This window comes from Podarcis muralis, chromosome 3, assembly GCF_964188315.1.
Source record: "Podarcis muralis chromosome 3, rPodMur119.hap1.1, whole genome shotgun sequence".
Lineage (NCBI taxonomy): Eukaryota > Metazoa > Chordata > Lepidosauria > Squamata > Lacertidae > Podarcis > Podarcis muralis.
Window position 1 is genome coordinate 111,326,523 of NC_135657.1, and position 26,311 is coordinate 111,352,833.

Genomic DNA, 26,311 nt, shown 5'->3' on the forward strand with positions numbered 1-26,311 from the left:
TCTGTCTTTATTAGCTTCGCAGTTTGTCGAATACATTATAGTTCGTCTGAATGTAGGCTTTCAGGTACTCTTTTAAATATTAATGACTGGTCTCCAGTAGTCAGCATAAATATGATTTGCATTAGCACGAGTCATACCGTACTGAGTGCTTCTGATGTCAACCATTCAGTGTTCTAATACCTGACATCATCTCCCGAGGTCACTGCCAACTTTGACCTTTCTCCTTGTGCACCGTTTCTCTAGTCTCAGAAGCTCTTTTGAATTGATTTGAAATTTTGACTCTCCCCTTTATGAGGCAGTAAAATTGATAATTATTCAGATGGGAACTGAGTGCTGAGTGAAAAATCAATTCCACCCGCTCTCTGCTGCGTATAAAATTACTTCTGACTCTGCTGGTCTAAACGAATGGCCAAGGTAAAAGCAGCAGGCAAGGAATAGTAGAAAGAGTTAGCTGGACGGAGCTAATAGCCTAAAGGGATGGCTTTTTGAGATGAGGGAGTGAGCCAGTTGGGGGCGGTTATCAGCAATGATGGGACTCATTGATTATATGTTTACATCAGGTTTCCATTGGGTTATAAATCAGCCCTGAATAGAAACAGAACCCAAGGACTTGAATCTTACCAGAGGGACAATGAATTAGATTATTCTCATTTTCACACTCAGATGAAAAGTGAGCCATTGATTATTCATCGGCAGGCCATTAAACCCTGGCTTTAGAGCTGATTTGACTATCATGGCGGCTAATGAACAAGACGGTTGCTTCACAACTAGAGGTTTCAGTTTTCTAGACAGCTGTGTCTTGTAAGTAATGCCTAACCCTATTAAAAGGAAGGGGGTTATTACAAATTGCTTAACAGTGCTAGAAAACTAGGCCCTAATGACTAATTGTGCTGTGAGCTTAAAGAGGCTTGTCAGTTCTTTAAAGTGATGCAATGTAACAGAATATTTTCCCCTGTTCCTCTCTTCTGGCGGAAGCACTGTTTATATTGTGTTTCTTTTAAAATAACGAAAGGAGCATCCCTAAATACGGGTGCATAGCTGCACAAGCATCAAATAGATAGGTAAAAGTAAGTTCTCTTGTTACTGAAGAAATGGAAATACATTTTAACCAGCTGTACAACGACAGTGGCTTTCCTGGATTGGACGACATTTAAGGTCCCTTCCAACGTTCTGGTCCTGTTTAACGATAGATGCTATTTGCTGGACCCATAGAATGAATGCCAGTTGATTCTAAGCAAACTGCTCCTTTATTCAGCTGGCATTGACCAGTTCCTATGCCATATCAACTGTACCACCCAGGGGTGCCAACTTGAATAAAATATTCTTTTGGGGGCCAAGTAAGCCCTGCTCTGCGTAATTGATCACATGACATGGTGCACAGACACAAGGCAGCCTAGAGTTGGAGGGGGGGGGCTACATGTCTTTTTTCGTGGCATAAAGAGCCAGAGGAAAGAGCGGTCTTATTCTTTAGAACCGTGAGAACAATTTCAGCTGACCACCATAGCACTGCACTGCTGTTTTGCTATCTTCCTGACTACTGGGATATTAAAGAAGTAATAGATGACGAGGATGTGCCGTGCTGGCAGCAGGGATATGAGAGAGGGAAGATTAGAGGATGAAAGACCATTGTAAAACTATTCAGATTATTGTAAGCGTACGTATAACGTAGTAAAGCATGCCATCTGCTTATCTCCATCTGAAACCACATGCATATGTTAAGATTCAAATATATGTTGGCCCTGTGAGACAAAGGCCTCGTAACTTCATAAAACATCTGAACACATAGCAAAGAGCAGACTATCCAAGTGCTTCACTGCTTGGCTTGATTGGGTTATACAATAAACAGGACCTCTGCTAAAGCCTTGAGGGGTAGGAATAATAATATTGTGGATATAGTCAGAGGCATTTAAAACATATAGTCTTATTAAGAGTATTAGAAGTTCAGTGAAAGGCATTTATTTAATTATGTCTCAGAATGAAAACTACTTCTGTGAGTGTTTATCAGATAGTTAGACCTGGAGCAATGATCTTTAAGAGGTTTTAGCTCTCTCCGTTGCCTGATCTTGCCTGCTGAAGAAATGAAATAGAAATTTGTGTAGAATGCAAATGGAGTTGCCCTTGCTCACATAAGTGAAACTGCTCTAGAAACGTGGAATGTAAGAAGCCCAATTATGCATAATTTCTTTTTTTTATTATATGATTGGGTGTTGTTTTATATTCCTAACCAGTATCACTTCTAAGCTTTAATACAGTCTTGTTCAACGTAGTAAAATGCATCCTCTTTAAATATCCTTGTGCTTGCTTTTTCTTTTACTACAAATTACAAATGCAGCTATTCCGTCCTTGCTAAGATTAAACAAAGCCAACACCCTTCCCCAACTGTTTTTTTTAAAGTGTTTCATTTAATTAACTAATGTTTGAATCACATACATAAGCTGTAACTTAACAACTTGCTCCAACGTAAATAGAAGTTATGTTAATACGTTTTCTGCAGTTCATAAATCAATAGAAGTTTCCGTTCTTCAGTGCTGGTTATGTTGTTCATCCCAAAGTTAACCACAGCCCCTAGAGGGAATAGTCTGTCCTTCCTATGGGGAGCCCATGTGTAACTTGCAGTAGATATTCAGTGCTTTGACATACTTTGCGGTACCTTCTTCATATTTAAAATTCTGATGGCTTTTCTTGGTATTAAGCAGTGGGAGAAGCAGCAGCGTGCCTAGTAGTTTACAAAAGGATTTAAAATTAGTCTGCTTCACAGGGGGATCGGGGTAAAATACGCCATTAATAAAATGCCTTAATGTTTCGCGCTAATGTTTTTCACAATAAGTAAAAAAGCAAAAGTTTGTTCACATTTGGATGAATGTTCTCAGCACTGCATAGCATGTTATCTTTTTGATTCTACCTTTTCAGATGGCATCTCAGTCATTTTTTATAGCAACTAGAATACTATGGGGACAAGACTATAGCCTTACTATGAAGTGTGGGGTGGGGTGGCTATAACACAAGAAGAGGATTTGTGTAAACAAATTTGTGTGTGCCTTTTCCCTTTCTCAAGGGAGGGGAGTGTAACCCAGGGGAGGGGAAAAAAGCAACCAGAGGGGGCGATGCCCCCATCTCACTCTGTCAAAATTAAATGTACCCTCAGGCCCCAAACAATGGGCAACCACTCATATCTGGATTCAGGACTTTAGCATATTTTAAGGATATGATCCAATAAGCATCATAACTTTTTCTTAATTGAAAGAAATATAACAGCTGTAGACCAAATCAGCAGAGATGTGGGTGGTTAAGGAACAGGAAAAGGTACTTTATTGAATGAACCAAAATTCAATCTCAAAGCCACTTATTGAACTATTGACATAAATTTAGGCATTTCAGCATTGATTGATAGTTTAATATAAATAATTTCATGAATTTGGGGGGAGGCACTGGATGTGCCTTAAAATATATTAACTTTTTATTCTGTCAGACGTATAATACATTTATTAATTGCTCTGCCTTTGTGCTCGTGTAACTTTTATCAACAAAATAATTGCCTTCTCATCTTAAGGCAGAGTAATTCAATAAGCAGAACAATATTTCATAATGGTGTGACGGTGTCAGCAGCTTTGATAAAAGCACAATGCAGGTATAATTCCACCTGTACAGAATGCTGTGCTTACCGTTCTCTGTGTAAAATTATAAAATGGAGGAGGGGACCCCCACTAAACCTTTCGTCCATCGTTTTGCATCTTGCATAACTTTTCAGCTTTTAATCCGAAGCTTGCTACTTTATAGTTCTTCAAAGCAGTTATACTTTAAGAGTGCAATCTGTTTGTAAAACAAAACGGTTAAATCGAGCAAGAATGACTTCCCTGATCACAAAGCTTGTTAAGCACTTAACAATACAGCGTGCTACTTTGGTGTGCATGGAAGTTTAGCTTCGTAAAGTAACAAGTATCGCCTAGTCCATGGATGGAGACAAAAAGGCTGCAATTTGGCTTTCGGAAAAAATTGCTAGAGGTGTTGATGGTAGAGGTGTACCCTAAGGCTAGGCAGCTGGTGTATATATGCTTATTGTTTATCCGTTTCTGGTTTATGTACCCTTTAGGCCAACAGATGAAACAATTGCTCCTACAGGGTCAGCTGCTGGTCAGAGGCAAAGTAAGAAAAGGCTTTGCGTTCAAACACGTCAGCCATCGTTTTAGCGCAGCTGGCACCTGCTACTGGTGCACAGCAGGAGGGTTAAAGGTCAAAGAGGCAGTTGTTCTAAACTCAGTGATGGCTTAAAGGGACTTGTAGATTAATCTGCTTTATTAACTTCCGTATATTAGATAACTATTGCAGTGAATGAAAGCATGTCTTTCTGAATAAGTACCATCACCTCTTTCCCTTTTAAATTGGCTTTTGAGTAATGAATATTAAATAGAATGCGTTTCAGGGGTAATTAAATGAAAACATTAGGATGCTGGTGTTTGCATCTTATTTGAAACTTTGTTGCATATTTATAAAGCATGGCTTACCTTTATATTTTGAGGAAAAACAAATAACGGGGGTGTTTTGAATTATAAATGAAATCTCTCATGCTTACTGAACAACTGTAGTTTTCTAGGCAAACCTCCTTTAAAACAGCAGCAAACACGGAACAATCTTTAAAAGTATTTGTATCAGAATTTGCCCACTTCTTTGCAGTTGTCTGGCTTTGTTACTTTTGATTCAGAAGTCGTACAAAATGTTTTGGTTATGTTTTCCGCATAAAACGGATGTTGCCAAATGGCAGGATGTAACCATTTGATTGAAAGCTGGCCTTGCCCTTCTTCCTATGTTTTACACAGGCTGCCTGCATTTTTATTTTAGGATGAAATGAAATAGTAAGTGTTGCAGAAACATTTGCACATCTGTCTATTTGAATGTCCCAGTGGTTGTAGGCAGAGCTTCTTGGTATGTCTCTGAATACGTGTTACAGAGAAACGAACGACCACGGGGAAAGCTGTTGCCTGCATTCCTGGCCGCCTCTTATTGACTGCTGTTGAAAACACAGTGTTGAACTAGATTGGCCATTGGCATGATCCAGTAGACCCTGTTCTAATGATGGGGTGGCAACATGGGGGGGATCATGCATAGCTAAGTCGCTCAGCGCTCTTATGACTGAATGGGGATTGAACTCAAGTCCACCTAATCTGTCTAGATATTCTGGCCCAGCAATGGTTAGTTTTTGGCCTTTTCAAATGTTGTTCAACTACAACTCCCATCTTCCCTGAGCCTTTATTATGCTGATTGGGTCTGATGAAGTACAATAAGATGGGGGGGGGGTAACAGGTTAGCCACCCCAGTTCTAGGCACCATACTGCACTGGCGATCTCTCACATCAGATGTATGTATTTTTAAAAAATTAAATTTCCATACTGCCCTTCATTTGAGGGTTTAGGATATAAGGCCACAAAAATACATAATGTAGTAACAAACAAAAACAATACCCCCCCCCCAAAAGTAAAAGGCCATCTTCAAATCTGGCTAAAATATACCGTATTTTTTGCTCTATAAGATGCACATTTCCCCCTCCAAAAATTAAGGGGACGTGTGTGTGCGTCTTATGGAGCGAATGCAGGCTCCTTGGCTTCAGCGATAGCATTGCGAAGCCACCGAAGCGCAGTGGGAGCGCTCCCGCCGCGCTCTGGAGGCTTTGCGTTGCTTTCACTGAAGCCTGGAGAGGGAGAGGAGTCGGTGCGCACCGACTCCTCTTGCTCTCCAGGCTTCAAAGATAGCCGCCTGAAGCCTCCGGAGCGCAGCGGGAGCTCCCGCTACGCTCTGGAGGCTTCGCGTTCCTTTCGCTGAAACCTGGAGAGGAAGACTCTTCTGGCTTTGGGTTGCCTTCACTGAAGCCTGGAGAGCAAGACTCCCACCATGCTCCGAACTCCCACCGTGCTCTGAAGGCTTCGGGTTGCCTTCACTGAAGGGTAGGTGCCCCTTCAGCTAAGGCACAGCGCCTCTTCAGCTAAGTGGGAGGAGAAATGGAAGGGACTCCGTTTCTCCTGCTGCTTTGCTGAAGGAGCGCTGCGCAGAGAGGGGAAGGATTTTTTTTTTCTTGTTCTCCCCCTCTAAAACAAGGTGCGTCCTATGGTCAGGTGCGTCCTGTAGAGCGAAAAATACAGTACTTCTCAGTCAAGAATCAAAGTCCATTTATTTCCAGGTTTTAGGGGCATATATTTTGTTCTATTTCCTGGTTTTTCTGAGCTCGCATGGCATCGGCTTCATATTGCCCAAATCGTGGATCCTGAGCTGGGTCCTTGACTTCTTTGAAAACAGTGATAATCTTTGGTGAAAACGCCTTCTCAAACACTTGGTTCCATAGATCGTAGGTGTCTCTGCATGCAACCGAGTTGGCCCTTTTCTTACCTCAAATATTCTACTAGAGAAGAGGTCTCTGCTGGTTTATTATGGTTAGAGCTTTTGCGATTTGTGCTGCCATTTAAGCAGCGCAAATAGTGCTCTTTAGTTGGTTAGTTATTGATGTGCTCAGATTAATGCTACCGACAGAAAACCAATTAACTTCTTTTTGGCATAAAGAGCAATATTCCAGTCTGTAATAAATATTCCAGTGAACATTGGTTAACCAGAGGAATCCAAAGAGACTGGTACAGAAGCAGTATTAAGTAGGAGAAGTAATATTCAAGGAAGTTGTTTTTAATAATGCCAGAATGTATCCTGCTACTTCTAGCTTTGATGGGTGGTGGTTGTGAGAAATTATATTAATTGAAAAAGACTCTTGATTACTTTTTATAATGCAGTAAGGGAAGACCTGTTACCACTCAGTAATTCCAATCATTTGGAATAGCTACTGTTAGTATTCAATTTCCCACCCGTCATTTCATAAGAATGTGCTTTCAAATTATCATTTGTTCCAAATGCGAATAGTTTCAAGTAACAAATTGTTCCATAAAATTTAGGATCAGTTTGTGAACCACTTGAGAACAAAGAGGATTAAAGAAGCCTATATACATATACAAGCTGTTCCAGCATGTCTCTTTAATGCTTTGCCAAACACACAAATAAGCTGATCTTCTAAAAGAAATTGTGGTTCTCTATATCATAGAATCATAGAGTTGGAAGGGACCCTGAGGATCATCTAGTCCAACCCCATGCAATGCAGGAATATGCGGTTGTCCCATACAGGGATTGAACCTGCAACCTTGACAGTATCAGCATCACACTCCAACCAGCTGAGCTATCCAGGTAGAAGTTGTGTTAGGCTAAGAGTCGCATCTTTCTTTTCACCCAAGGCACTAAGATTCTTTTGAACTTTAGTATTTATCTTTCCCTTATAAACTTCGTTGTGTCTTTCAAAACCCTTTCTCTAAACATCAAGCCATTATTCTTGATAGTTCATGACCAGTCTAATTTCTGTCCTTTTCATCTCTTCCTGGTCTGCACTGGAATGCAGGTTTTGGCAAACGATTGTGCAATACCGAGACACAGTATATAGATTTTGTGTACTTTGCCTATCATGATTTCAAGAGCAGGGTTGCTTTTTGTTGATACCCATTAGGAGTCAATGGAAAATAAACATCCTTTTTCAAAAAAAAGGGAAGTATTCTTCAACATGCTCTTCTATCACGTTCCCCCACCCCACTTTGCAAAACTACCTTCTGGTTTCAGCATCTTGTGGAAGAGGAATGACTCTCAAAGAAGTGTCTGGTTGATCACCATAGAATAGAAAGGAAGATATTTTGCAATGATCAAGCACTAGGAAGAAATGGCGCAGAGTTTATGTCCCACTGATTTAAGTATAAAACAGACACCGAAGGTTCCAGCAACAGTTTAGGGCCAGATGTGGAGGGCTGGTAGGCTAAAAGCTAGCTTTGCAATCATAGACTCTTGCCAAGGCCATTGGTGGAGGAAGCATATGACACAGCTATTAAGAGGATCAGGCTGTCTGCGCCTTTCTTCTCTCAAGAGGCACTTGTAATGGATGCTATTTTCTCCCCTCATTAATCATGTGGTAGTGATTGTTCAAAGAGGAGCTGTTATCCAATCCCAATAGTGGAAATTTAGTGCAAATATGGTAACATGTGGAGCGTTTGTTCTACGAAGGGCCTGCGTTAGCATTGCCAAAAGGAGAAATATGTTTGATTAAGTGCTTAAAGAGCTCATCGTAATTTCCAAACGGTCCATACTGCAATATGATATACTCTAACTGGAATGGACTCTTAACTCTAATGAGTTTGCTAGTTGAAGAATGCCAAGCTTCATCCAAATGAGCAACTCACAAATCCTTTTTTTTTTTTTTGTGAGCGATAAGTTATTCAAGCCTTGAGGAAGAAAAATCTGCACATCCAAAAGCCCAGATGGGAAGATACAAGGGTGCTTGAGTTTGAAAACATCTGTTGGGTGCATCACACACCCAAATATAAAGCAGCCTGGAAATGACACAGCACGCAATAGAGAGCTGACAAGGAATTCAATGTAGACAAGAACAAGAGATGCCTCTTCTGATTATGTTTCTGCTTGTAAGTGCAGCATGTCAGCCACACACCACCTATTTAACCTGCAGGAAAATAAATCTATAGCAACCCAAACTGTTGTGCTAACAGTGCAGCCATTTTGATGTTAACAAAGCCTTCCGGCGGGGAGGGGTTGTGAGCGGGACCAGATCCTCTCGTCATGCAGGGGGCGTTCTGCCCCCTGCCCTGCCATCATCGCTGGCGCGCCACGCCTCCCAGCTGGGCACCCAATCAGGAGACACTGCGGGGGCGTGGTTTAGCCGCTCAAATGCGGCCGCGGCGGTTAGGCATTGGAATGTGTTGTTGGTGTATGGAAGGGCAAGGTATGGCCATCGCCTACCCCTTCACTTATGGGTATTCCGTTAAAGGAATCCGCCGGTTGTGGATCCTGTCCGATGCCCTGTGTGGCGGGGGGCCATGGCACGACCCCCGGTGGCATCAGGGGAGAGCTTATAGTTGTATTGGCATCAACAGGCTCCCCCTACTGGTGGTTAACCCCTCGTCAGACTCACCCCTCTCCGAGTGGGTGGGGTCAAATTTGCTCTTGTCCAATGCCTAAGCCAATACCTTTTCACATGCTGTAATCAATAAAGTTATGGCCTTTTCTGCCCCATTAACCTAATATACTGTGTCCACGTGTCTTTATTAACCCAAAGCGGGGGACGGGTACTCGAATCACAACTGGACCTTCCATCTCCCTGTTTTACGAGTGAACCAGGCAGACACATGAACCACAAACATGGCTGCTGTTGTCGCATCCAGCTGGACTGCACGTCAGATGCAATGCCCTTCACCGGTACTTGCTTTTAATAGCATTGATGTCAACATATTGGAAATCTGCAAATCAAACTGAAAGTGCTTAAAATTGATATTTTGAATCAACATTGTTTTTAGAGTGAGGCATTAGACTGGCACATTTGCAGTCAAGCTGCTTCCTGTCTTCCCATTACTGTTGTATTTACTTTCAGATAAAATGTAGACATCAACTTTATTATCTTGTCAGCAGTTTGGAAGGCATTTTGCCAGTTGTCAAAAGTTTCAGCAGTAAACCGTAAGATAGGATGAGATACTAGCTTTCTAATTGGTGTGGAACTGTTATTACATGATGTTAATAGATACAGCAGGTATAAGAAACGCTTGAGCTCTTATTCAAAATGTCTTCCTAAATAAAGAAAGAAACACCTGTGAAACTGAATTTGTTTTTCCCCTTCAGCAGGGTCATTTCCTGTGGTTAAACTGTGCCATTCATAATGTATTTTGGGTTGTCTTAACTTAATTTCCACACACTTGATATGAAGGTGAGAGCTTTCGTTCTTCGTTTCCCAAGATTCACAGGATTTCAAGTTACCCTACCACTTTGAAAAGTGATTGATTATATAGAAAGAGTATTGGCCTTGTTGCAATCTAAAATTCCATTCCATCTGTGATGCCTTTGTCCAGATACAACTGAATAGGTGGCCCAGCAATGACAGCAAATAGGTCGTAAGACATAAGAAACATTCTCCAAGAACTAAAATTACTTTAAAAATAATCACATACAGATTCCATGTGTACATTATCAAATCCATCTAGCCCAGTGTTTTTCAACCTTTCTTACCCATTGCCCCATTTTAGCTAACATAAAAATCCCATGCCTCCCCGGCTCTCCTAATTATGTTATTTGAATTTTCAAATGGATTGAAATTTTATGACTTAATTTTATACTTATATTGCACTTTTTCTTTTCTTTTTTTACACTCATCCCCCTCCCCCCAGATCTTCCCAGCTTTGGAAACCCTACTCTAGCCCATTATTTTCTGCTGCGACAGGCATCAGCTTTCCAAAGCCTAGGGCAAGATGAATCTTTCGCAACCGTGCTATCTGAGATCCTTCTTTAAAAAAACAAAACCTGGAGTAGCCAGGGTTTTGAACTTGGAGTTTTTGTATGCAAAGCGTTTGCATATTTTGTGATTTTTCCTGACTTTACTCAGATTGCTAGATCTTCTTTTACAGCCTTGGTTGGAGGGCGGAGAGTTTTAGAAGGCCGCATTCATCGTGAGAATTTGTCACTGTTCATTACATGAATTGTGCACATTGCACTGTTTCCTACTTTTCCTCATATGCACAAAGCTCAGTTTGTGAGAGGCCTCGCTCATTCCTGGCACTCTTGAAAATGGTTATGAGGTAGAACTTAGGACTGATCGTGGAATTTACAGTGGTACCTCAGGTTACATACGCTTCAGGTTACAGACACTTCAGGTTACAGACTCCGCTAACCCAGAAATAGTACCTCAGGTTAAGAACTTTGCTTCAGGATGAGAACAGAAATCGTGCTCCGGCAGTGCGGCGGCAGCAGGAGGCCCCATTAGCTAAAGTGGTGCTTCAGGTTAAGAACAGTTTCAGGTTAAGAACGGACCTCCAGAACGAATTAAGTTCTTAACCAGAGGTACCACTGTATAGCTATGTCCTGAACGTGCACATCACCTTTAATTTTTCACAAATCTTTATGTCTCTCTACAGTGTGTTTTGCATGGTTCCTTTCACCTTTGTTTAAGGTTACAAATTTTACTCTCAGTCTAGATTAAATTATTGTGGCCCAATCCAGATTCCTGTGGGTCCTCTCTATGAATTCCAGTGAGGAGCTCCTGATGTGGATGCAAAACACCTACAGTGGTACCTTGGTTCTCAAACTTATTCTGTTTCTGAAGTCCGTTCCAAAACCAAAGCGTTCCAAAACCAAGGCACGCTTTCCCATAGAATAAAATGCAAAATGGATTAATCCATTCCAGACTTTTAAAAACAACCCCTAAAACAGCAATTTAACGTGAATTTTACTATCTAACGAGACCATTGATCCATAAAATGAAAGCAATAAACAACGTACTGCAGTCACACAATCAGTCAATCAGCAGCTGAACTGGGTTCCACACAGTCACAAAAACAAAACAAAAAAGAGCCACAAAAATGTAAAATAGGTAGCAAAAAGAGACAGACCTCAGTGTAACACTCAAAATGGAAGTGTGGCACTCAAATCAGAAGTGTGGCATTCAAATTGGAAGCGTTACACTCAAAACGAAGCATGTTTGGCTTCCGAAAAAAGTTCACAAACCGGAGCACTTACTTCCGGGATTGCAGTGTTTGAGTTCCAGGTGGTTTGAGTACCAAGGCGTTTGAGAACCAAGGTACCACTGTACTTTAAAATAAACAGGGACCGGGGAAACACTTTTCAGGTGAAAAGTTATGATTGAAGGCCTTTTGCCCCAAAGCCTGTAATTCCATCGTAAGAATGAGGAACTGGAATCTTAGTGCTTAATCCATATAAGGTTCTTTCTAGGCATGTTTTTGAAGTCCTGTTCATTTCAATACAATTCCATACACTTTATTCATAGTACAGTGGTACCTCAGGTTACATATGCTTCAGGTTACATACGCTTCAGGTTACAGACTCCGCTAACCCAGAAATAGTGCTTCAGGTTAAGAACTTTGCTTCAGGATGAGAACAGAAATTGTGCTCCGGCGGCGCAGCAGCAGCAGGAGGCCCCATTAGCTAAAGTGGTACCTCAGGTTAAGAACAGTTTCAGGTTAAGTACGGACCTCCAGAACGAATTAAGTACTTAACCTGAGGTACCACTGTATTCCTAATTTGTTTCTTTAAGCAGGGTTTTGATTAGAGTTCAGGAAACCTCCCTAATTAAAAATCAGACTAAAAATAATTCATATTGATAATGGATTGTTCCACAATGCTCATTTCTCCTCCCTCTGTTTATAAAACCTCACCACTTTCTAATATAGCTGAATTTCTAGAGACTCCTGTAAGTCTTGGACAAGTTGCCAAACGGTTCAAACACAAGAGTGATTCGGGTAATTCCGTGGCGAGGTTTGTAAACTTCTTTACATAATATTTTATGTTTTAACTAGTATTACTTAACTGCAATTACATTAAATTATTTGTTTCTTAACTGCCTTAATCTTCCCTACAAAAATAATCAAGAAGTGTGCCACAGGTAGTTTAAATGCTTTTTTTTAAAAAAAGTGACTGATGTAACAGCTTTGCGACCTAAATAATTTATATGTAGCTTGGATAAGTGTTTTCTCTAAAATTATGAATCACTTTTGCCCCCGTCCATGGCAGTATACATATAGAGCTTATGTTTCATGGACAAGTATCAAACTTAGGGAAATATTTATTGGAAACCGTGGAAAGAAAACCTCTGGCAAATGAATGTAACATGTGAAAATTCATTTATTGACATCCAGAAATGAATGCCTCCAAAGCAAAGACCTTGTGCATGTTACACTGTACTTCACAAAATGCAGGTCAGCATCAAGTCTCTATAAAAGGTTGTAATGCTCATGGGAATTCACACTATGGCAATAGCCTCACGATTTGTCTCTTTTCAGCCCAACATTTATCACTTGCAAATGTCACAGAAGTCTCCATTTTTATTTTTATTTTAAAAAAAAGGATTTCATATGAATGGATTTCATATTGCATCACCTGACTAACCAATTTTCATTTCGATTTCCCAAATTGAACAATAACAAAGTCTCAAATTCAGTGATAACAAAGTTGCTAGCTAACACCAGTACAGTGGTACCTCGGGTTACATACGCTTCAGGTTACAGACTCCGCTAACCCAGAAATAGTGCTTCAGGTTAAGAACTTTGCTTCAGGATGAGAAGAGAAATCGTGCTCCAACGGCGCGGCGGGAGCAGGAGGCCCCATTAGCTAAAGTGGTGCTTCAGGTTAAGAACAGTTTCAGGTTAAGAACGGACCTCCGGAACGAAATAAGTACTTAACCTGAGGTACCACTGTACAGTACTTGTTTCTGCTTCTGCACCTTATTTTGACATTTCCCATAGGAACTTTATTCCCTGTGTTTATGTTGTTTATGTGAGAATACTGAAACAGTTATGCAGTACTCAAATTAGGGTGGAGGTTGTTGTTGTTGTTGTTTAGTCGTTTAGTCGTGTCCGACTCTTTGTAACCCCATTGACCAGAGCATGCCAGGCACTCCTGTCTTCCACTGCCTCCCGCAGTTTGGTCAAACTCATGCTGGTAGCTTCGAGAACACTGTCCAACCATCTCATCCTCTGTCGTCCCCTTCTCCTTGTGCCCTCCATCTTTCCCAACATCAGGGTCTTTTCCAGGGAGTCTTCTCTTCTCATGAGGTGGCCAAAGTATTGGAGCCTCAGCTTCACAATCTGTCCTTCCAGTGAGCACTCAGGGCTGATTTCCTTAAGAATAGATAGGTTTGATCTTCTTGCAGTCCATGGGACTCTCAAGAGTCTCCTCCAGCACCATAATTCAAAAGCATCAATTCTTCGACGATCAGCCTTCTTTATGGCCCAGCTCTCACTTCCATACATCACTACTGGGAAAACCATAGCTTTTACTATAGGAGAGCCCTTTAGGAAATACACAAGCCCTGCCCCTTTGACTCTCCCCAGTTCTAGCCAGACCATGCCTTCGCTGTCTTCTTCTCCTACTGCAAAACGTATGTGTTGGCTCACTGAGCTTTGGGTTCTGCTATGCACATGGGGACACATGGGAGCCGCACATAGTACAACACCTTTTTACAATTCCTCTTTCAGCTAGCATTATGCACACAGAGCTCTGGACTAGGTGATAATTTTTGTTCTAAATTTATTCTGCTGCTGTTAAACTGATGTACGGAACTTCTGCGCAGTTGTAAAAAGACGTGGCATTTAGGAGATTGCATACCCCTGCATTGAATTGAGTTATGAAACCATCCAGGGGAGATATTTATATCAGTGCTGTGAATACCTTGATTTAAAAACAGCAATTTGATAATGTTAAACTGAAATAATTGTAATTTAATTGTAATATAAAATATAAGATTAATATACTGCAATAGAAGCCCCATTTGATTTCTATTTGTTTGGTTGCAGTATGGAGGGAATTGCTATGTTTTATTTGCATATCTTATGTTTTCTGCTAATGACTTTTAGCTTTTTCTTTCATTGTATCAAATTGCTCAGGTGTAAGTTTATTTTACTAGAAATGTTGGAGGAAGTGACTTTTTTATGGAACCACTGTCAGTCCAGAGAGCAAGTGTTATCTCTCGATCATGCATGTGTAATGAGAACAGGCAATAAATTCAAATGTTCTTTTTCTTTCAAGCTTTCCCACTTGTGAGTTGTTCAAAAGCCCTTTATCATTGTTGCATTCCTTTGAATGTGTGGGTATCCTTTTATAAAATATTGTGTTCAAAACTAGATATGACGCACATGGTTTCCTCTCCTTCTGAGGCCTAACCTCCCACATCCTACATACAATACTTCAGAAAGCAAACTAAAACAGGCTTTATTTCCTTTCCCTTGTCCTATTGAACTTCACCTTGCAGCCCAGTGTAAAGCCAGGTGGCAGATTATAACCAAAATGTAAATGTTAAAAATAACCCTCCTTGCTAAAAGCACAAAAATGGTGTGTGTTTTTTTACATTTGACTTTATTGAGTGTTGTTTCTACAAGATAGTGTCCCACTTTGTTTCAGGGTTGTTTTAAACTGTATTCATCTCCTCTCCATTGATTGCTATTCTTTCTAAGATTGTAACATCTGTATTTTTCATGAGCATTTCAGTCACTTCATCACCAACATCAGCAGACCACACCGGAGTAACACCTTCTCTCTGCTTTGGGTGCAGCCTTCCAACCAGTTCAGTAACCACCTGGCTTAGGTCCAACTTGCACCAAATGCGCCTTGCTTTAAATAGTTGCTGTTTAAATGAGATCTTGCCTACTTAGTGACACACAGAATCTGTGCCACCAAGACCACCAGCCAGCAACATTGCGTTCAGCTTCTAACAAAGAGCAATATAGTTTAATTCCCCAAAACAAATCTTGTACATTATACTCTCCGCCTCTCCTAGGTATATTGCAGTTTCTGTGCAACCCATGCTCTTGTTGCATCAGACCATTGTAGAGATGGAAAGCACAGGCAAAACTAGATGCCTGTGTGCGTGTTGTACCAGGTATTCATGCAGAACCATTTTGTATTTGCAAGTTATTTGGCAAGTTTGCAAGTTATTTGGCAAGAGTTGGAGCCAGTGTGGTGTAGTGGTTAAGAGCGGTAGACTTGTAATCTGGGGAACCGGGTTCGCGTCTCCGCTCCTCCACATGCAGCTGCTGGGTAACCTTGGGCCAGTCACACTTCTCCGAAGTCTCTCAGCCCCACTCACCTCACAGAGTGTTTGTTGTGGGGGAGGAAGGGTAAGGAGAATGTTAGCCGCTTTCAGACTCCTTCGGGTAGTGATAAAGCGGGATATCAAATCCAAACTCTTCTTCTTCTTCTTCATCTAATGCTGCAGACATTGGATGTTCTGCTCAGAAAGCAGTTGTGGGACCTAAACCAAATCATTAAACCCAGCATTGTCTTCTCTGACTGCCATCAAGGAGACCAGGGTTCTTTTCTGACATCTGCTGTCAGAGATTTTTTTAAGTGAAACTGTTATGGGCCCTTGGGCCTGCAAAGCATACGCTCTACTTCAGTCAGCCAGCTTCCGACGTCCAGTAATTTTGATATCATGTGCAGATTCTTTTAGTTTCCCATGGAACAGCATTGTGGTGGTGGTGGTGTTTAGGACAGCCTTTCTCTCCTTTTTTCCAAATTTTTTTATTAGTTTTCCAAATTTATAACAAATATAACTCACACAAAATAACAACACATATTGAAAAGAAGAAGAAACAAACATTAAAATAAATAAATCTTACTACTAAAAATCCAATTGGATTTCCATTGTTAAGTGACTTCCTCGAATCCTCCCTGAGTTTCATTAAATCACATTGTAGCAATTTTCCAATATCCACTTTCTAATAAAATTAACTTATTCAAATTACTGTCTTCCTTCCTTTTCATAATATTCTCAAACCATAGTATTATACAATTCAACATACTTTAATCCTAGTCCAATTTGGTACTTGCAAGTATTTCCACTTACGTTATATTATAATATTTAGCTATATATTCCTTAAATTTCTTCCAATCTTCTTAATGTTCCTCCTCTTTCTGATCGTGGATTCTTCCAGTAAGGTCAGCCAGCTCCAAAAAGTCCAACATCTTCATCTGCCAATCTTCCACTGTTGGTATTTCTTGTGATTTCCAATTTTTGGCTAGTAAAATTCTCGCTGCAGTTGTGGCATACAAAAACAATATAACATCTTTTTTGGGCAATTCCATTCCTATTATTCCAAGTAGAAAGGCTTCTGGTTTCTTAATAAATGTATATTTCAACATTTCCCTCCGTTCATTATATATCTTTTCACATAAGTCTTTAACCTTGGGACACGTCCACCACATGTGGTAAAAGGTACCTTCTTTTTCTTAGGACAGCCTTTCTCAACCTTGACTCCTCAGATGTTGTTGGACTACAACTCCCATCATCCCTGACCACTGGCCGTGCTAATTAGGGATGATGGGAGTTTTAGTCCAACCCAAAGCTGAGAAAGGCCTAGTTTAGGAGGACGTGTGCGTGAATAGATAGATTAGATTTCTAGCCCATTTTGAATCATCTTTTTAACCCGTATGCCTGAGTAATAGTCATCCATGTGTGCTGACAACAATGAAATGAGGCCTAGGTTGTACTCCCCATTACACTACTAGTGATGAAGCTTTGACAATGTCTTCGTTCTGGATTATCTCATTTAGTGAAACAGGTTGTTTGACTTTTTCTTGGGCAGTTATTACAATCTGGCTTGGAGTGTATGTCAGGTCTCGGGGGACTCACCTCACTGCTACTCGTTGGTTTTGAAAAAATAATCAAAGGATTTTCCTTGTGTTTGATGCTGGGATGATGATTTTTTTAGTTATTTTGTTACAGCAATGGACTAATTTTTCCTCACCAAATTTTACAAATGTAGAACTCTAAAACTACTTGGGCAATACCTGATGTTTATGTTCGGTACACTATAAACTGTGAAATGTCTTGCTTACTTTGATTTTTTCACTATCTATAAAGTTCACAATAGTGTGTCCCAAAACAAAAATTGTTCATTCTCAGAAGAGGCCAGGAAGCTCTCTGCAGCATCTCAATTATCTGAAGGCCAGCATAAATTCCTCCCATCTCACTACAGAAATCGGCTTTTGGAAATACGGCTCTGTGGCTTTGCATCCTCAATAATGGCACACTTGAATTTCATTAATATCCTGTGTTTTCATGGGAAATGTCCCCCATGAAACTCTTCCCTTAATTTAGCATTCTGCCACTATGTAAATTTCTCTTTGTTTTCCTTCCCCTTTCTCCTTTATAATATCTATTGTTATATTTCATTCCTTACCTTATTGGTGGAATTGAAATTTTTAATAAATAAATAAAACCTGCTGCTGCCCCAGAGGGCAGAACTAGATCTAATTATCTTTAGTTACAGCAGGATAGGTTTCAGTTGAACATCAGGAGACATTTCTTGATAAGAAGATCAGTTTGACAGTGAAACCAATTACCTAGAGGTTTTTGGACTACAATTCCCATCATCCCTGAGCACTGGTCCTGCTAGCTAGGGATGATGGGAGTTGTAGTCCCAAAACAACTGGAGATCCAAGTTTGGGAAACTCTAACCTAAAGGAGTGATGCTCTCTCCCTCATCGGAGGTCTTCAATCAGTAGCTGTCCAGAGGCTCTAGATTATCTCCATCAAGCGAGGGGTTTGACAAGTTTGCATTAAGGTCTGCATTCAAAACAGGTGGACACAAGTCTACCCTTAATTTTTTTTCTTCTGTTTTCTCTCCTCTTCCCCCTTCTGCTGTTTTTATAATAAGCTACGGATGAGGTTGCTATTTGGGAATCAAAGGAAATAATTAGTATATTGCATAAGTTAATTTGTATTTAAAAAATAGCTTGTCTGGTTAAAATACCCATGCCATGTCAAAAGTAACTTCTGCAATACTTGAAATTCTATTTATTCTGTTCATTTATTTTGGAGCTGGGATTAGTCATGCACGGTGGTATATTCACTAATTACACTTTTGGTCATTTTCTTTCTTTTCAGATGATGTCAATTCTCATGAACACCATAATTTTTGAGGACTGCAGAAACCAGTGGTCAGTCTCCAGACCCCTCTTGGGCCTTATACTTCTCAATGAGAAAGTAAGTATTCCAGAGCTAGGGCATTCATTTAGATTAAAAATGAGACAAGTCAGTGTTGGTATTGACAGGCTGCTTTTCACAGTCCATTGCTGATAAGTCTCTTGGATCAGGCAGAGGTGTTTGGAGACACTTCATATTGCAAAAAGAAACCCTATATTCTTTGCATAACAAAAATGAATCTCCTCTACATTCCCAAACCATTATGTAGCTCATGTCTCTAGCCCTGGTCAACCTCAGCAGCCTAATTTAGGACATTCTCCCTTAAATGCATGGTGGCATACAGGAGTATGGGGGGTTGAGACTAGATAATGATGCCCCACAACCCCCTCTGCAGATTCTTTCATTTTGTGAGGTAAAGGCAAAGAACCCCTGGACGGTTAAGTCCAGTCAAAGGTGACTATGGGGTTGTGGCGCTCATTTCACTTTCAGGCCGAGGGAGCCGGCGTTTGTCCACAGACAGATTTCCGGGTCATGTGGCCAGCATGACTAAACTGTTTCTGACGCAGTGGAACACCATGACAGAAGCCAGAGCGCATGGAAACACCGTTTGCCTTCCCACTGGAGCGGTACCTATTTATCTACTTGCACTGGTGTGCTTTTGAACTGCTAGGTTGGCAGGAGCTGGGACAGAGCAGCAGGAGCTCACCCCGTCACCGGAATTCAAACCTTTAGCTCACAACCAATTGATTTGTGTTTCTAGACCAGTGGGAAGGAGGGAAATCCCATCATCCCTGACCATTGACCATGCTGGCTGGGGCTATGGGAGCTGGAGTCCAACAATGGAGAGCCCCAGGTTCCCCATCCCTGGACTCTGCCCTCCTTCTATCACTCTTGAAGGAGAGGGTTCTCCAGACACCTACCACATGCAGTGCCTGCTCCTCCACTGATACATCTGTTGAAGCAGCAGAGGAGAATTTGGGGGTGAGGGGAGCCCTCCTCCTTCTCAAAAGTTTTCAAGAGTATTTCATTATGTTGGTGTGCAAGCACAGCCCAAAATGTGTGGTTGCACCCAGTGCCTCTCAAAGAACATCATTGATATTCACCGCCAGGCTTTGTGGTGGACAAAGGAGTCATTTTTCAGACAAGTCACCCCCTGTAGGGTTTTTGCATGCAAATTTGGGTCTGGACTTGAGGCTAAGGTCAGGTACCCAGATGAAAAGGAAACCATTTCTGTATAGCCATGCAAACCCGTCTGAACATATACAGGCTTGCTGCAGATACTGAGGGATTGTTCCTGGAGATATTGACCTGTAACGTTCTCCATACTTCTGTGCGCGTTCTGACTTTATTCCAAATTCATTTATCTCCTGGGCAGTCACAAGTGGCAGTGCATTACTGCTTTGGAGAATGAATTGTCTATACAATAAGATGGTGCTGGGAAAAAATAAGACACTAAGATTAGCAGCAGCCGCATACATTAAAATTCAAACCGAAATCCCAGCCCTGGTAGGAAACTAATAGAAGAAGAAAATATATCAAGTATAGAAGCGCCGTCTCATCATTCACCTGTGCTGAAGGATCCAATTTTAACCATATCCAATAGCACTGTCATTCATCTTCTTGGTGTATTATTGTGATTTAAATCCAACCTCCATACGAGGAGCAGTTCTTTTAAAATGATTGAGAGGGAATAAGGGCAAATTCAGTGTTTAGAAAAAGTTTATGACATCACAATATTATCCTTTACAGATGGAAGCAATATTTCCTACTTTGGGAGGAAAACTAATCATTTTCTATCTGCCCTGAGTCAGTGCATCATTATAAAAGGCGGAAATAAGTAGTCTTATGCATTCCCAATCTTGTTCTTGGCAACATTTTTGTTTAGCCAATGCCTCTGATTTATAGTATTAAATATTAGCCTGACTCTATATTAATTATGTGGTTTTGATTTTAGCAGCTTTAGTGTAAGAAGGAATTAAATATTTCACAAGGAGATATAGCCATGCAATCATGAATAGTAAGAAATATGGGGCTAGCACAATTTTCTTTCTTCTGGAACAATATTGCATTCTAATGATCATGGAGCTTGGTTAGCCGTGGAATGTATATATGCGTGTCATTATTTATCAGTAGGTCTTCTGTATTAAGGACTCGTCTGCATTAAGGAGGCAGGTACTGGGGTGGGTGGGTTTTTTTAATAGGTTTGTTGGGAAATATTTTTATATAAAGGATACAAAACAGCAAATATTCTGTGCGCTTCGAGTATCCGTAACATTTGCTGCTCCGGTTTCTGAGAAGCCAGCAATATAGCGATGAGCAGTGGTTTGTTTCAGTTCACGGTTCCAACACCAATTTGGATGCAATCTGGCGTGGCAATTCTGTCTTGAGAGTAGGCCCCATTGAACACATCTGAGTAAACATGCGCAGCCTGCCATTGCATGATGCTTATCATCAGTGTCATTCATTTTTACCTCTCTTTCTCCGAGGTGTTCAGTGAAGTGTACGTGGTCCAATCCTTCACTTTATCATCACAACAACCCTGTGAGGTTGGTTGGCTAAAAGGGAATGATGGGACAAGGGTCAGCCAGTGAGCTGCTCTAGGTTCAACTTCCCAGACCTAGTCCTAGTCCAGTAGAACCCACTACAACAAGGCTTAACCTCTCAAGATTCATTGATGAAGAGTTTCATTGGTTTTTTTTAGCACATTAGCGGGGAGCACCCAGTACTGCGCAGTGGGTGGGTGTGGGTGTTTGCTACTATCATGGGAATTGGGGTTGCTTGTGTGTAACCTCCACCTGCTCCAAACTGGGTGAGGCGGTTGCGTTTTCCCCGGCTGAGCAGCCCCCCTTGGGCATGACTGCTTCAGTCGCTGGCAGAATCCGTCAGTGGGCGTTTCCTAAACTTCTTCCAACATAAAAATTCCTTAACGGACAGCCTCCTTCTCGCCTCTCTGCGCGGCAGCCTTCTGCGCAGAGTGGGCGTGCCTATCGATGGTCCTCCACTCTCCCCACTGACCTCACTTGAAGAGTCTCGGAGCCTCCCCTCCGAGGTGCTCTCCAACCCTCCTTTCTTCCTGGTGTCACCTGATTTTCCTTCCCCCGCGGGAGCCCTCTCTCCTCCTGTACTGGTTCCTTCTCCGGCATCATTGGAGAGCCTCACCTCTCTATCTTGCTCCGATGTCAGTTCCCTGACAGCTACACTTAGTGAAATTGATCTAGTTCGTACTTTGGGTCCCAAGATTGCACTGTGGCACGTTACACAGTCCTTTAAAGCAGATAAGAGAAGGGGTATTTGTGGCAAGATAACGTCTCTGTTGCCTCCCTTGAAAAGTGCGAATAGCAGAGGATTATTATGAGGGTTGGTGTCTCAAAACAGACGGATGCCAACAAAAACCATTAGGAAGGTTGGCCTTTTGGGTTACATCAACAACTGTCCCTCTTTCAAAAGATCTACTGGTTTTTTAAAGGGCCCAACTGAACTTAAAATTCAGAGTGAGGACCAAGCAGTTGTAAGAAAAGGAGCCCTTGTGGGAAATTTTTTAACTAATCTCAGTGCTTAAAATGTTAACTAAGATAAGAAAAATAAGTTTTTCCTTCACCAACTATGGGTTGCCTCGACTCCTTATAGGAAGACTAAATTACATTGCTTAGTCCTGGCCTTTGTTCCCATATCTGTAACAGCAAATATTCACAGTCCCGATATAATTAGTCATGCTGAACTTATCCCAGCCGTGTTTAATTGTCCTATTGCTTTCAATTGGATGTAAACACAACTAGCATCTTCTGGTCAATGGCCTCTGTGTTACAATAATCTTGTTCCTTCTTGCCTTCACTTGGCTCTGGGGTACAGTGGACCCACGTGGGTTTTGCTTGTGTCTTGCTCTTGTCTTGATGTAGAGTGTGTGAGAAGTATTTAAGGATGCCTCAGCTTATTAGGCTGGGCTAAAGAGCCCTGAAACACCTTCCAATGATCAAGTGCCTCATTCCAAACTGTAGCTGGAACTAGATATTCATATTCCCAAGATGGAGCTCACTTATTATTGGAGTTTGAAAATTCAGTCCTCTATACACCAGGAACTTTGTAGCCTTTTTGTTGGCTGCTTCAAGGATGGAAATTGCTGCTAAATGGAAAGCTGGATCTGGTCTTTCCCTACAAAGTTGGCTTGTTAGGATAGCATTAACAGAATGATTAATGCGGCACAGCAGGGTGGTAAGAGGTGATTTTAAAAAAAAGTTGAATGCAGCCTGATTCCTGTTCATTTTGAATGTTAATAAATCTTCCACACGTTATGGAGAGGTTTGGTATCTTACTATGCTTTGGCATTATATGCTGTCAGTTTTACATTACAAAAAAACTGTACTCCACAGTACATTATTGCGCATATATATATATATATATATATATATATATATAAAATATTTTATTGAAATATATATATATATACAAACACTTACACACAGAGAGAGATACTAGCACTAAATGAATAAATAGAAAGTTTGATCCTGTAAACTCAGCCATATGCTACATTCCATCATTTTAATAACTATTTCTTCTTTCTTTTTTCAGTACTTCAGTGAATTAAGAGCCAGCTTGATAAACAGCCAGCCTGCCAACAAACAAGAAGTCCTTCATCAGTGCTTTAGCAACCTAATGGAAGGAGTGGAACAAAGCCTTCTAGTAAAGAACAGAGACAGGTAAGCTTCACTATATCCTGACATAGAGAAAAGAATCTGAAAAATCTGTGACTGATAAAATAACCTTAAAATAGGGGATTTTCCAGATAAGTATGTTGCACACCATAAATGCACAGTTGCTCAGACAGCAGTGTGTGCATGTATATGTATGGAAATGTCATCTTGTGCCAAGGCAATAGGGAACATGTAGCCGAGCCATTACACGGGAACAAGATTTATTGTTAGTGTTGGTGGGTTCAGAAAGCCATGAACGTCGGACTAAGGATAAAATCCATGATGTTGCCACAGAAGTGGCATGATTTACGGCTTTTGTGTGTCTGCTTCTCACCATGGTGTTGTTGTTGTTTAGTCGTTTAGTCGTGTCCGACTCTTTGTGACCCCATGGACCAGAGCACGCCAGGCACTCCTGTCTTCCATGGCCTCCCGCAGTTTGGTCAAACTCATGCTGGTAGCTTTGAGAACACTGTCCAACCATCTCGTCCTCTGTCGTCCCCTTCACCATGTGCCCTCCATCTTTCCCAACATCAGGGTCTTTTCCAGGGAGTCTTCTCTTCTCATGAGGTGGCCAAAGTATTGGAGCCTCAGCTTCACGATCTGTCCTTCCAGTGAGCACTCAGGGCTGATTTCCTTCAGAATGGAGAGGTTTGATCTTCTTGCAGTCCATGGGACTCTCAAGAGTCTCCTCCAGCACCATAATTCAAAAGCATCAATTCTTCGGCGATCGGCCTTCTTTATGGTACAGCTCTCACTTCCATAATCCCAGCAAGAACACGGGATTGGGTCCAGTGGGCCTGGTCCTTTGTCTCCTCACCTCCCACATGCCGCTTTGACAGTTCGATGGGGGCTTCCCATCTGTCAGTCACCGGATGACCTCAGGTGAGCTATTTTGCAGCCACTGGCAGGACCTGCAAGGAATTCAACTGATTGGCGGCAACTTTCAGCAGTGAGAAATCGCCCTCCATAAAGTAGCTAATCCCAGTGGGGTTTGCATTTGGGGGCAAATTTAAAAGTCACTGAATGCAATGTGCTCCCCACCCCAATGCCAAGGTACAATTACAGCTCCCAGCAATGCTTCAGGTACAAAGATTTGGTTATTCTCAACACAACTACTATGCCCAAAGGTATAAAGCTCAGTATCTGCAGACCAAATGCCCAAATATTTATTTAGAAGCTCTGGCCTATGATAGGCTGCACAGTCTAATATGGAAAGCCCTTTGTGCAACGGCTGGTGGAAAACTTTCCTTCCAGTGCTGGAGAATTTTTCTTTTTTTCCCCTGTCATAAAGGCTTGTAGGACCCATTTGAATTCCCCATTTGTTAGCTTGAGGCTTGAATTAGTGTAAAGAAATCTGCCCCAAATACGTGCTGATCTGCTCCACTGTGCTGCATTATAACTGCTACCTTGTGGGCAGTTTAATAGCATCTAATAATTATATTTTAGATGTACATGATCTTTATTGTTCTTTTTATCCATTTTTGTTACTTTCCCCCATTTTACCTTCACAGCATTCTTATGGGGTAGACTAAACAGAGAGTGACTGCGTCTTCACCCTAAATATTTGGGCTTGTTGCAATTCCAAACCTGTCTGGAGCTGTTTGTAAGGCAGGGATCTGTAAGACTCAAAGAACAGGCCTTCAACTAATACACCAAAATCATTAACCACACAGAAAAGGTTCTCACCCTTGGGCAAATCAGAGGGATGGATTTAAAAGTTTGCTTCTCATTTTCAAAACAACGTTGGTGGAAATCTAAACCCAAGGTATAATCATGGCTAATTATAGTCTTTTCAGAGAATTGATAATGGTTTGAAAGAGGCATCACTGTTCATATGCATAAATTGTTCCACTCTCACCGCTAAATAGAGAAGGAAAGTTCATCTGCATTGACTAACCAGACTTTTTCAGGTTTTAGCTATGCCTTAATTTTGACCTTCACATGCTTTGGGGGCTTTCCTTTCCAGCTCAAATAAGGACTAAAATAATCCAAATATAATCATCATCTGTTAAAATTTTTTAAAGGTGTTTATTTTATTTGTAGGATTTCTTGCAGCTGTGGGAGTTAATTTCTGACAATAGCAATTCAATTCTAACAAAGGACTGGTTTTGTTTTCAGAATTCTTAGCAGCCTTTTCTAAATGCTTAGTCCGAAATGACATTTAACATGTTTGGTGCCTTCTTGGTTCCAGATTCACACAGAATATGTCCGTCTTCCGCAGAGACATGGCTGAAACCCTGCGCTGCGAGGGGGCGTCAGAATCGAGCAGTTCAGAAATGATGAGTTGATGCTGAACTTGGAAGATGTTTGATAAATGAACAGACTTTGAAGGTTGGGGAACCACAATATTGTTAGATAGGGTTTGACTTTAATAGAAAATATTTTTTTAAATAACTTCTGCCTTTTTATATCTCTGGCATAAATGTAAGGATTTGTAAAACTGGAAACAATGTAAAAATCACACTTGGCATTAAGAACCATTTTGAACTTCCGTATCCAGACATCTTATCCCCTTTCACAATTAAATGGTGCAGAAACAATATCTAACCAAAGAACAAAATAAAATGTGTATTTTCTTTCTGAAATTGCATTGCTGGGAAATTTCAGTTCCGCGATTAGACCAATATCAGAGAGTTTAAAAAAACAGCGATGTCATATCTATTTCTCTCATAGCTTCATCTAAACTGAGTAACAGAAAGCATAATTTGTAAACAATATGGCTATATGTAGATATGTAGATTTTTAAAAAAGCTTTATGTCTTAAGTGCACTGTTGACAAGCAGAAGATTGGCAGAATGCAAATTAACAATTCTGGATTAAAGTAAGAAAGTGGTACTTTTTGAAGCTTACAGGTGATGATCCATTCTTTAATTGAGAATGAATAAATGTTCGTTTCACACTCACGTATTTTGAATGTTTCATTCTAGGACAAAATACAGAGCTTTAGTTTGTGTTTTGACTGCTATAAAGTATTCCTTGCGCAAGAATTACCAGTACAATCCTACACAGGTCTACACAGAAGAAAGTCCTGTTGTTTTCATTTGGGCTTACTTTCAGGTAATTGTGTATAGGATTGCCTGTAATTGTGCGTAGGATTAAAATGAATTTTAATATTTTTAAA

The 26,311-nt window shown here is 40.9% G+C and overlaps 1 protein-coding gene across 7 annotated transcripts in view; it reads left to right on the forward strand.

The window, feature by feature from the left end:
- Positions 1-26,089, forward strand: part of RANBP17 (RAN binding protein 17) — a 181,266-nt gene extending 155,177 nt beyond the window's left edge. For all 7 annotated transcript variants that reach the window (XM_028722173.2, XM_077926479.1, XM_077926480.1 and 4 more), the window contains 3 exons: positions 18,464-18,562; positions 23,069-23,196; positions 25,382-26,089. In XM_028722173.2, the coding sequence (XP_028578006.2) occupies positions 18,464-18,562; positions 23,069-23,196; positions 25,382-25,478 (324 nt within the window). In that variant the 3' untranslated portion in view covers positions 25,479-26,089. The remainder of the gene's footprint in view (positions 1-18,463; positions 18,563-23,068; positions 23,197-25,381) is intronic.
- The last annotated feature ends 222 nt before the right edge of the window (positions 26,090-26,311 follow it).